General features: G+C 45.5%; 1 protein-coding gene across 6 annotated transcripts in view; it reads left to right on the forward strand.

Annotated features, from left to right (window-relative positions):
* Positions 1-12,341, forward strand: part of TP53BP2 (tumor protein p53 binding protein 2) — a 55,923-nt gene that overhangs the window by 19,871 nt on the left and 23,711 nt on the right. For 3 of the 6 annotated variants that reach the window (XM_049112493.1, XM_025430728.3, XM_025430727.3), the window contains exons 2-4: positions 2,512-2,659; positions 9,210-9,323; positions 12,246-12,328. In XM_049112493.1, coding sequence (XP_048968450.1) covers positions 2,512-2,659; positions 9,210-9,323; positions 12,246-12,328 — 345 coding nt within the window. Of the gene's footprint in view, positions 1-2,511; positions 2,660-5,105; positions 5,216-5,799; positions 5,863-9,209; positions 9,324-12,245; positions 12,329-12,341 lie in introns of those variants that run through there. The other 3 variants (XM_049112494.1, XM_049112496.1, XM_049112495.1) reach the window with 3 other exon arrangements.

Consider the following 12,341-nt stretch of genomic DNA (forward strand, 5'->3'; position numbering starts at 1 on the left):
AGGAAGGCCTCACTGAGAACGTAGCATATGAGTGCAGAACTACAGGGCCCAGGGATCCCTGGGTGGCGCAGTGGTTTAGTGCCTACCTTTGGCCCAGGGTGCTATCCTGGAGTCCCGGGATCGAGTCCCGCATCGGGCTCCATGCATGGAGCCTGCTTCTCCCTCTGCCTGTGTCTCTGCCTCTCTCTCTCTATGTCTGTCATGAATAAATAAATAAATAAATCTTTAAAACAAAACAAAACAAAACAAAACACTACAGGGCCCAGAGGGGTAGCCAAGTTGGCTGCAGACAGAGCAGGGCAGGTGGATAGGCTCCAGGGGCTGGGCCTGCCTGCTGTGTGCTGCGTGTGAGGATCCCAGGGAGGGAGGGGATTAGGAGAGGAGGCCCCCAAAGGTAATGGGGATAGGTATTGGTGGGCAGGGCAGGAGTCTGCTAATCCAGACCAGCTCCCCCTCCCTCCCCAGCTCTCACCCCACCTGACACAGCCACATGCCGAGCAGCCTGCATTTACTCCTCAGTTTACTCTGTGTCACCTGAGTTGTGCCACTCACACAGAACACTACCTCCCCCCTTCTGTCTCCAGATCCTGTCTTTTTTTTACAGAATCTATCCTTTCTCCCTGCCTTTGTTCAGGCCCTCACTCCGTGCCTGAAGGCTGGCTGCAGCGTGCAGAAAGGTTGGCTTTGACTCTGAGGCCCAAAGTCAGTGTCAGGTCTCGGAGTGGAAGACTCTTACTTTGAAGATGAGGACTGAGACTCAGGAGAAGTGACTTGGTTTCCCCAAGGAGGTCTAACTAATGAATCACAGAGCCAAGGGCAGAGCCCAGACCTCCTTCCGGGGGAGTCCAGAGTGGTGTCCCACTCACCCACCTGCCGGTGTGCCACAAGACTTCAGGACGGTGCCCACAGCCCGTCACCCTGAGTGCATCCTTGCACATGGAAGGTAGAAGTTGCTGTGGGCTTTCAGAACACATCTCTTGTTATGCTTATTTGTGATTGTATTTTTAAGTCCATGAAACTGATTTCCAGAAAGTAAAAGACCAGATCTCTACTAAAGTTTGGGTTACCATGGTTACCTAGAGCATTTCCTAATATTTTCCTGCTGTAAGGAACAGCCTGCAGAGTAGAAAATGGATCAAAAGAGCAGAATTGACCCTGTCATTTTAGTAGCCATTTCTGTGAGTCTTTTTCTTCCTTTATAAAGGAAGGTAATGACCCCATGTGCACGAGCTCTCCAGAGGGGGCTGTGGGCACAGGGAGGTGTTGGACCCTGCAGCAGGCCTGTCTCTTGTACCCTGTGTGCATAGCATACAGACTGTGTTAAATATTCCTGTAATGTGACAAATATCTCATGTCTGTGGTTTACAGTGAAAACACTGTGTTTGAAGCATTAAACTTGACCAAAAGTGTTGTGGGTGGGGAGTCCAGACAAGCACTGTGTGATACCAGAGTGTAAATGATGTAGCTCTGCTGTTAAATGTGCTGTGTGTTTTGTCAGAGCAGCAGCAGAGGGGATTCTGTGAGCTTAGTGAATCTTTGTTATTTTTTTCCAAGTGATTTTTGTCAAGGCTTTAGGATTTCTGTGTGGTTTTAAAGTGCTGCCTTCCTGTCTGTTTGAGGCCCGGAACTGAATGTCTTTATTAATACGGTTTGTCAGGATGGGAAGAACCGGGTATAATTAGCTTGAAAACTTCTCAGCTCACCCTGGGAAGCTGTACAGTTTTTCATGTTAATTTACCATTTCAACAGTACCCACAGTGTTAATTTTTCTGGGTTACTCCAATGTGTTCTCATGTTCCGGGTGACTTTCTATATGGCATGTGCTCACGTGAGTAGCAAGCATTGGCTGTAAGAAAGGAGGACTCGATGACCTTAAGAAAATGTGGTTGGGGTGAAAGACGAGCTGGAAGGTGCCTGGTGCTGAGTGTCCTTACCTGGGGGTGTGTCTTCCCCTGCATGGCTCCTCCTCTCACCCGACTGCACCCCTGTGGCACTGGGCCTGACGGGCTTACCTGTGTCTGTCACTGTCCCTAACCAGGTGCTGCCTTTTTGCACAGAAGAGCGTAATGCAGCTTTCTGCCCCCTCCTTGGGGGTGGGGTGGGTGAGGAAGTCCGAGCTGGAGGGGGAGGTGCGTGGCTGTGGGCAGGCCTATGTAGTCCTGAGGGCCCTGCAAATTCTGCTCATTCTGCTGTTTTATGGCCTTAAGAATCCCAGCTTTTTCCTGTGTTGGTGGCCCATTAATCATCGTTATAGAATATGTGCTGGTCCACAGAGTGGATGTTCCAAAGCCTTTGCATTCTCTTTTTGTTAGAAGAATTATTTTCATGGGATAGATGGCCACAGCGGGATTTCTTCCACATTGTTTGTATTTTATCCTGATACACGTTGACTTGCGTGGAGGAGGTATTCCCTGAGTTGAGTGAATGTAGGGTAAAACACAATCCCAGGTGGGTAAAGAGTGAAACCTGCCAGTGTGGACACTGACAGCTGCTGTCTCTCTCTGTTGGCAGATGTTTCTCACCGTGTACCTCAGTGACAGCGAGCAGCACTTCACCGAGGTTCCAGTGACCCCTGAGACGATGTGCAGAGATGTGGTGGATCTGTGCAAAGAGCCCGGCGAGAGCGAGTGCCATCTAGCTGAAGTGTGGTGTGGCTCCGGTATGGGACCTGGGCTCTTAGGCTGCTGCTTATTACTGCTGACGTTTGGACGTGACAGCGTGCAGTGCGCTTGTCCTCAGGGCATAGCTTCACTGTGACAGAGGGAGCCTCTCTGCTCTTGTCCTTTCCTACAGTACAGTGAGGACCCCGCAGTGTGAAAGGTCAAAAGACAGGCAGGTGGCACACCAGTGGAAGCTTCTGGGGCATACCCGTAAAATGCTCAAGAAGTAGTACTTTCTGTACGCTGCAGCTTGACTGAATTAGACATTTGAGGCATCCTGATTGCTTTGCCCTCCAAGTTTTTGTAGGTTTTCAGGGAAAGCTATTCAGTGTCGAGTTACCATGGTGGCAAATGGCAGTGCTGAAATCATAGGCATTATTTTAAGCTTTGAAATCAATCCCTCACTATAGTCCTTTGGAGCTCTAAAATGGGACAGCCTGGTCTTTTTCTGGCCTTTTAGGAGTTTGTAGATGTGTGAGTAATTTTCCATAATTTCTGCCTTGTTCCTTTACAGCCTGGGTGACCTCCCACTGCTTCTTTTCCTCTTCTGGGGGTGCCAAACGTTCCAGCATGGTTGCACACTGTGTTAATTAGGTCCACACCATTCGTAATACCTGCCCACAGCTGAGTGCTCCCTGCCTCCCAGGCCTAGGCCCAGGCCTCTTGTTCCTCTTTGGCTGACTTTCTTACCGTTGGGTGTTCTAGAAGGTCTTGTGCTCTCTCCCTGAATTGTTTACTTCTTTTCCCTTCACAAAAGAGCTAGATTAGACTATTCACATAAAGAAACCCACATGATCCTTTTCAAATGAAAATGTGATAGTCTGACCTTCCACTTCTCTGTGCCTTTCTTTTCTACTTAGAATCAAATCCAGACTTCTGATCTTGGATTGTGAAGTCTGTGTTGTCATCGGGTACCATTCTCCTCGTCTGCAGCTTTTCTGATGTTCCTAAGTAAACAAAGCTCCTTCCCACCTTTGGACTCTTGGCACTAGCTCTTCCCACTGCCTATGTTGCTCTCCAGGTTTTGCCGCCTGGACTTAAGCTGGAATGTTACCTCCTCCAGGAGAGACTTTCCTGGAGCATTCTGTTACAGTGGCCATGATGCCACCCTGATTGAATCCTCTGGTTTTGTGTGTTTATTCATTTATTGCCTTTTGAATCCACGTAGCCCCAAACACATGCACCTGAGATCATGACCTGAGCTGAAACCAAGAATCGGACACTTAACCGAAGCCCCTGATATCATTATTTTTAAAAATTTTTTAAAAATATTTTATTTATTTATTCAGGAGAGACCCAGAGAGAGAAAGGCAGAGACACAGGCAGAGAGAGAAGCAGGCTCCACGCAGGGAATCCAACACAGGACCCGAACCCGGGTCTCCAGGATCAGGCCCTGGGCTGAAGGCAGCGCCAAACCACTGAGTCACCCAGGCTGCCCTGATATCATTATTTTTAATAGTCACATAATTTTCCATAGTATGCATAAAGTGTAATTGATCTAACCACTTTTATGCCTACATTAATTCTACTCTTGTTTTTAATTTTTTTTTCTTGTTTTTAATTTTATTTTTAAAACATTTTGTTGTTTTAAAACAGGGGGAGCAGAGCAGGAGGGAGAGAATCTAAAGCAGATTCTGCACTAAGTGTAGGGACAACTGTGGGGCTCGATCTCATGACCCCAAGATTATGACCTGAGCTGAAACCCAGAGTCAGAAACAACTGACTGAACCACCCAGGTGCCCTGACACTCCTTGTTTTTATACATGCTGCAGCAAAGGTCCTTTTAGGAGCTTCTTGATCCATGCAGCTGTTTCTCTGGAGTAGACACCACGAAATGAAATAGCTTAAAGGTTCAAACACTTTAAAATTTATGGTGCCAGATTGCCCTCCACAAAGGCTGTCTGCTCACACCCCTACTAGTTATTTCTGAAAGAATCTAACGTCAACACTTGATACAATAATATTTTAATTTTTGCTAAGGTTGCCCATTTTTTCATTTGTTTATTGTCCATTGGGGTATCCATTTTTATTAATTAAAAATTTTTTTTTTTTTTTTTTTTTGGGTGAGGAGACGCCTGGATGGCTCAGTGGGTTGAGCATGTGCCTTCGGCCCAGGTCACAATCTTGGGGTCCTGGGATCAAGTCCCTTGTCAGGCTCCCTGCTCATTGTGGAGTCTGCTTCTCCCTTTGCCCTTCCCTTTGTTCATGCATGTGCACTTGCTCTGTCTTAAATAAATAATCTTAAAACAAGTTTTTTGTTTTGTTTTGTTTACATTTTAAGGAAGCTCCACACCCACAATGGGGCTGGGACTCCCGACCTGAGCTTAAGAGTCTCATACTCCTCCGACTGAGCCAGCAGCCTCCCTTGAGTTTCCATTTTTAAAAAATCTGTTTCTCTGTAGTCTTTGTTCATGTTTCCCTTGGTGTTTGCCTCTTGATTTGTAGGCATTTAAAAACAAAAACAACTATTCTGGATCCCAGGCCTGTTTGTGTGATTTACAAGGATCCTTTCCTTGCTGCAAGGCTGTAAACCTACTCTCCTGTTATGTAATGCTGTAAGTTTGAAAGAATTTTCCTTCTCTCCCCCATTAATTTTGTGACTCGGGTGAGTTAGGGAGCAATAGTTGTTTCCCGAATGGATAGTGAATTGTCCCCAAATGGATAGTGAATTGTCTGAGGTCCGTCACTAACAGTGGTTTCTTTTTTTTTTTTTTTTAATTTTTTTAAATTTTTATTTATTTATGATAGTCACAGAGAGAGAGAGAGAGAGGCAGAGATATAGGCAGAGGGAGAAGCAGGCTCCATGCACCAGGAGCCCGACGTGGGATTCGATCCCGGGTCTCCAGGATCGCGCCCTGGGCCAAAGGCAGGCGCCAAAGCGCTGCGCCACCCAGGGATCCCTAACAGTGGTTTCTTACTAACATGAAACATCCCTGTATGCCACGTTAGATCTTGTGTGAAATTGTGCTTCTATAAGCTTTAGTCTGTTACTTTTGTCTTCTTCTTTATGGCAGAACCAAATGGTTCTGATTACTAGAGTTTGATGATAGGTTAAGTGTTTGTAAGACAAGTGGTTTTATTTCATCATTCTGCTTTTTCAAAAAATACCTGAGCTATCCTTGTATTTTTTCTTTTACAGATAAATTTTAGAATGACCTTGAAGGTTCCATGGAAAGTCCTACTGGGATTTTGATTGATTGTGGTGAATTCATAATTGATTTTTTAAAAAAGATTTTATTTATTTAATCATGAGAGACACACACACACACACACAGAGAGAGAGAGAGAGAGGCAGAGACACAGGCAGGGGGAGAAGCAGGCTCCATGCAGGGAGCCTGATGTGGGACCCGATCCCAGGTCTCCAGGATCATGCCCTGAACTGAAAGCAGACACCCAACCACTGAGCCACCCAGGTGTCCCATAATTGATTTTTGAGGTTGGTTTGTATGATGCTCTGATTAGGAGCAAGGTCTTGGGCATCAAAATCCTGTCTCCATCGTTCCTAGCTTTATAACTGAAAATCTCTGTAACCCTTACACTGCCTTCGGAGCAGGCAGGGTTTGTAGGGGACTTGCAGGGCCTGTGAGGGGTGTTGCAGTGCGTGTAGCTGCATCCTGGCCTTTCTCCTCTGCGCTCCTGGAACGTGTGGCATCACCTCAGATTTTTTTTTTTTTTTTTAAAGATTTATTTATTCATTCATTCAGAGAGAGCGAGGAGAGAGAGGCAGAGACACAGGCAGAGGGAGAAGCAGGCTCCATGCAGGGAGCCCGACGTGGTACTCGATCCCGAGTCTCCAGGATCACACCCCGGGCTGCAGGCGGCGCTAAACCGCTACGCCACCGGGGCTGCCCATCACCTCAGATTTTTAAAGGAGTTTGTGTGCTTGCACAACCCCATGCATGTTTGGTCAGGAGGTGGAAGGTCCACTCAGACTTCTTTTGGGGGGTGCTTACCTGCTAGAGATATTTCCTTTTGGGGGTCTTAGCATTTCTCTGGTTTAGGGAAGAGGAGGGCTGCCTCTGTTACTATAACACCTGTTACTGTGCTGTGACTGGAAGCAGAACTGTACTTTGTTGTGGCTGAGCAGATTGAGTTCATGGCCAGTCCACAACCATGGCTGCTCTAGTCTCTGTCCTATTGGTGATGGCAGGGGCTGGCATAGTGGCTCTGATTATGGGCAGGTGCACTGCCTATCTTAGGCTCTTTCTGCATTCTATTAGAACTTACACATACAGCACTGGAGTATCTCTGATTTTAGCAGTTGTATCCTTGAACAGTAGGTTTGGTTTTTATATCCAGATCCTTGAGGTTGAAGATATATATATATATTTTAAAGATTTTATTTATTCATTCATGAGAGACACAGAGAGAGAGAGAGAGAGAGAGAGGCAGAGACACAGGCAGAGGGAGAAGCTGGCTCCCTTCAGGGAGCCTGATGTGGGACTTGATCCTGGGACTCCGGGACCATGCCCTGGGCTGAAGGCAGGCACTAAACTGCTGAGCCAGGCATCCCCAAGGTTGAAGATATTTTGAGGGGAGCTTAAGACACATGGTTTCTCTGGAAGTGCCCATCTCTTAGAGTATTCTGTGTCCTTCTTTTTGTCTCTAGAGAAGTTTGACAACTAACAATTTCACTGAAAGAAGGCTGAATAAATACAGGTGACCTTTGAACAATGTTGGGGCTCAGGGCACCAACCCCTCATGTAGTCAAATCCACATGGGACTTTTGACTCACCTCCCCCCGCAAACTTCACCACTTACAGCCTGGTGTTGGCTAGAATCCTTGCTGAGCATGTCAGCAGTTGATTAACATATTTTGTGTGTTATGTATTATTTACTGTGTTCTTTAATTGAGTTTGCTGGAGAGAAAAAAGTGCTATTAAGAAAATCATAGGGTACCTGGATGGCCCGTCAGTTAGGCATCCAACTCTTGATGTCAGCTCAGGTTGTGATTTCAGGGTCAAGAGATCATGCCCCGCATTAGGCTCTGTGCTCAGTGGGGTCTACTAGAGATTCTCTGTCTGCCTATCCCTGCTCACTCGCTCTCACTCTCTCTTTTTAAAAGAAATGAATCTAAAAAAAAAATTTTTTTAAGGAAAAGAAAATATATTTCAGGACTGTGTTTATCAAAAAAACCTCCTATATATGTGGACCTGGGTGGATCACGCCGATGTTATTCAAGGGCCAAGTATATTTTCAGTGTAGTAAATAGCCTTTTCTTTGGATTTTTTTTTAACATGGTTTATAGAATTATAATTTAAAAATAGTCTAATAGATAGTAAAGCTAAACTATATGTAAAGATTTTATTTATTTAGAGAGCACATGTGCATGAGCCGGGGGAAGGGCTAAGGGAGAGAGAATCCTGAGCCGATTTTGCACCAAGTAAGCCCCATGTGAGGGCTTGAACTCATGATCCTGAGCTGACATCAAGAGTCTGCTCAACCGACTGAGCCACCCAGGCACCCCTGGGCTATTTATCTAGAAAGTTATTTTTAATTTTTCATTTATATTTAAAGAACCCTAGAATGTTTGAGTTGGAAGGGACATCAGAGTCCATCCTAATAGTTTACAGCGACTTCTGAAACTCCCTGAGTTCAAGCAAGCCTGTGGCCTGTCGGGAGCACTGAGTTACACTCCCATGCTCCTGGTATCCGGCCCAGATGCATTCTCCTTTCCAATGCCCATTGACTCTACACTGGCTGTGTGTGTGGAAAACTTGTGATGCTTTCTTTCTTTTTTTTTCTTTTTCTTTTTCCTTTTTGAAATTTTATTTAAATTTAATTAAAATATAATGTGTTAATAGTTTCAGAGGTAGAGGTCAGTGATTGATCAGTCTTATATAACACCCGGTGCTCATCACATCATGTGCCCTCCTTTATGCCCATCACCCAGTGACCCTGTTCCCCCACCCCACTCCTCTCCAGCAACCCTCAGTTTGTTTCCTGTGATTAAGAGTCTCTTATGGTTTGTCTCCCTCTCTGATCTCATCTTGTTTTCTTTTTTCCTTTCTTTCCCATATGACCCTCTGTTTTGCTTCAATTCCACATATGAGTGAAATAACATAATTATCTTTGACTTATTTTTTTTTTTTTGAAAATTACTTTATTTATTTTTTTTTTATTTTTATTTATTTATGATAGTCATACAGAGAGAGAGAGAGAGAGGCAGAGACACAGGCAGAGGGAGAAGCAGGCTCCATGCACCAGGAGCCCGATGTGGGATTCGATCCCGGGTCTCCAGGATCGCGCCCTGGGCCAAAGGCAGGCGCTAAACCGCTGCGCCACCCAGGGATCCCTCTTTGACTTATTTTATTTTGCTTCACATAACACCCTCTAGTTCCATCTACATCATTGCAAATGGCAAGATTTCATTCTTTCTGTTGGCTGAGTAGCATTCTGTTTTATATATATACCAATTTCAAGGGCTCTTTTAGTGAGAAAACATCATGTAAGATGCATAGTATTTCCTACAGGCATAATTTGCATTAAGGATGGATAGTAAATGCTTCTTGTACCTGCAAATCATGTATTTCTGTTTGTTTCCTTTAGAACGTCCAGTTGCTGATAATGAGCGGATGTTTGATGTTCTGCAGAGGTTTGGAAGTCAGAGGAATGAAGTCCGTTTCTTCCTTCGTCATGAACGGCCCCCTGGCAGGGACACGGGTGGGTAGCATTATGTGAATCTTAACAGAGCTGTGGACTTTGACTCCCATGTTGGAGGAGCTGGGGGTGGTCAGGAGCCACGTAACGTGAGGGGTGCAGGACAGAAAGGGAAGTGGAAGCCTGAGGACAGACCAGCTTCTGAGTACCTGATTGTTGGGGAGGAAAGGATGTGGTTTTCTTTGATTTGTTTTGTTTGAAGAGGCGAGAGAAGCAGGTGGGAATGAGTCTCTAGAGCAGAATGCTGAAATGTGGGAGAGGGAATGTGTGCCTGAGAAGGTGTGCCCTCAGCCCCGGAGCCCTCATCTGTAAGCAGAGGGAGAGAGAACTGCCTGGGGATGATGGTGGGCGTGTGTGCTTTGTGGAATCAGGTGGACGAGCTTCTTGTCTGATTGTTTTCTCTGAGGTGGGAGGGTGTAGAGGCCAGTGTGAGCTATTGTGGGGAACAAGTGAGCCTCTGGTAAGGGTGTCAGGATGCTAGGGAGCAGGTGAGACCATGGGGCATTCCCTCCAGCTGGGCTTGGCATCCCGGACGGTTGTAAGATGGTTGGATTGACCCAGTCTTGGGGTTTTGCTAGCCTGATTCAGAGAAGGGTCCATGGACGGGGAGAGGAGGCCGTGGGCAGGACAGCATATGAGCTTGTGAGGAGGGGAGGAGGAGAGGGCTGTGGGGAGATAGTTGGCAGGGACAGAGACCACAGTCTCAGGCTTGGGAGCAGGTGTAGTGAGAGGAAGTTAGGGTTCAAAAGGGAGATATCTGAATATAAGATTCCAGAGGGAGACTTCTAGGTGATGAGGGCTCCATTTGGCCACGAAGCGAGCCAGAATTAGAGGCTGAGAGGCTGGCTTTGGATGGGAGTCAGGTGCTCTGTGTAGATGTAGAACAGAGGGAGAAGAGGAAGAGGAATGGTGGACTGAAAGGAGCCAGACCCCGAGGGTGCAGTCATCTCGGGGACCCTGGTGGCCTTGTTTCTAGTCAGAATGGTGGGGAAGCTCTGTTCCAGGGGAAGTCACTTGTTAAGCAGGATTACTAGGTATTTCTAAAAATGAGAGAACTTTTAAAATGGGAGGTTGAGGATTTGTGACCTCAGGCTCCTATTCTCGGGAGCAGGAATGTAGGTCATAGATGTTAATTATCATGTATTCTAACATCTCAATTTTACTGCACATGCATATGGTGCCCAGCAATTAGAGATTATTAAATGTGGCGTGTGTGTAGGGGGGCCCTAGAGTGACTTAGTGTGGACTCCTCCACTCTGCGGGTGAAAAGTGCTAGCACTCGGGTGACCTAACCTGTCTGATGTGCCCAGGATGGGGCCAGGAGTGCAGCTGAGTCCTCTCAGCCAGTCCGGCCACGTGCTTTTCAGCAGCACTGGTGTCTGTGATTTTGCTTTATATAAGCACTTATTTCTTTCCTAAGCTGCTGCCCTTGTAGTTTTAAATTGGCATCTGCATTCGCCAATTTTGTCTTTTTGTTTCTGTTACTGCACACATCCTCTTGGAAGAAGGAATTTTACCTGTTCACCTAACAGTTCGCGTATCTGGTATATACATAGTGGGTAAATTATTAAAGAGCCTCTCAGTAGTGCTGTCTCAGTGTGTCTGTAAGGTGAGAAATAGAGGCTGAAGATGAAGGAGCTGTTTCCATCTTGGCAAACACCAGTGCCACACGGTGTTTGAACTGGGATATGGCAGCAATTCGCTGGCTCCACAAGTGGGCCTTTCTGCGCAGACTTCTGGACTGCGGGTGAGGACAGGGCTGCCACACTCTTGTCTCCTTAGCCAGGGCCTGGGCCCGAGCAAGGATGGGAGCTGTTTCTAATTATGTCCTGAATATGCTCCCACTGGCTGAGTCCTCTCTCTTAGGCAGCAAAGAAGGCAATTAAATGGTAAATTCTTAAATGGTGGATTTTTTTTTTCTTGTAGAAATATTGTGACAGATTACCCAAGCTGTGTTGTCAGAGGATGGAACAGTATTTTAAAAATAAAGCAAATGCTTTCGAGTTAGGTGTATGTGTCATACCTGGTGCTGAGGACAGACCTTTATTTATTGGCGTGGGAGTCTGTTAAGTAGGTATCATAGACATTTAATTCAGAAGAAATTTTGATTCAAAACTTCTTGGGAGATAATGCGTTTTCTGATCTCTGGGAACTACAAGGAGAAGTTTAGTTTCATACATTTAAAAATGTTTTGACACTGTTAATTTCTAAAAATGTATCAGTTTAAATTAAGATTATTTTCTGTTTATGATACAGCACGTGATACTGAGAGAGCTATATGTTTTGACTTGAAAAATTCTTTTTAGCCAAAAAAGAATATAGTGTTTTCCAGTTAGTACTTTTCTAAGCTAAGAAAATAGAAATTTTTCACTGAAATAAATGGGGACGTGCTTTGTACTACTTGTGAATTACCATAAAATGCCCTCAGTAAACCAAATATGCAGAGCCCCTCTTGTTCTGTCTTTAGTTACTACTATTCTGTGTGAGTTAGAAGCATGATTAATGAGCACAAGGATGGATTGACTTAATTTTCACTTGTTCCTTCCAGTGGAAGTTCTTGACTTTAGTACTCTAAGTAGCTAAATAGAGTCCCAGGAGCCTGCGAACAGTTGGTACGCATGACCCATCAGAAGTACACTCCTGTTGTCGGTTTTCCCTCCTCTGGTGTCAGGCTTGTGTGACTCTCGTGGGAGCAGCCAGCACGTGATAATTTTCTGGTCCTGACTATTCACCATTCCAAGTACGGTTTTCCAAAACAGGCAGAATTATGAGACTTTCTCCATTGCTATGAGAAAATACTTGGTTTACGGTATATTTCTACTTAAGATACCCAGGAGCAATAATCGCGGAGCTCAGAGATGAGCCAGTACTTGCAGTGTCTGCCAACTCTGGTGTTAATGCACTGTTTTTGAATTTTGTGCTTAGTGAGTGGATCACGGTCTCAGGATCCAAGTGTAAAGAGAAATGGCGTGAAAGTCCCTGGTGAACATCGAAGGAAGGAGAACGGGGTAAGTGATATGC

This window comes from Canis lupus, chromosome 7 (assembly GCF_003254725.2).
Source record: "Canis lupus dingo isolate Sandy chromosome 7, ASM325472v2, whole genome shotgun sequence".
In the NCBI taxonomy this organism is placed as follows: domain Eukaryota; kingdom Metazoa; phylum Chordata; class Mammalia; order Carnivora; family Canidae; genus Canis; species Canis lupus.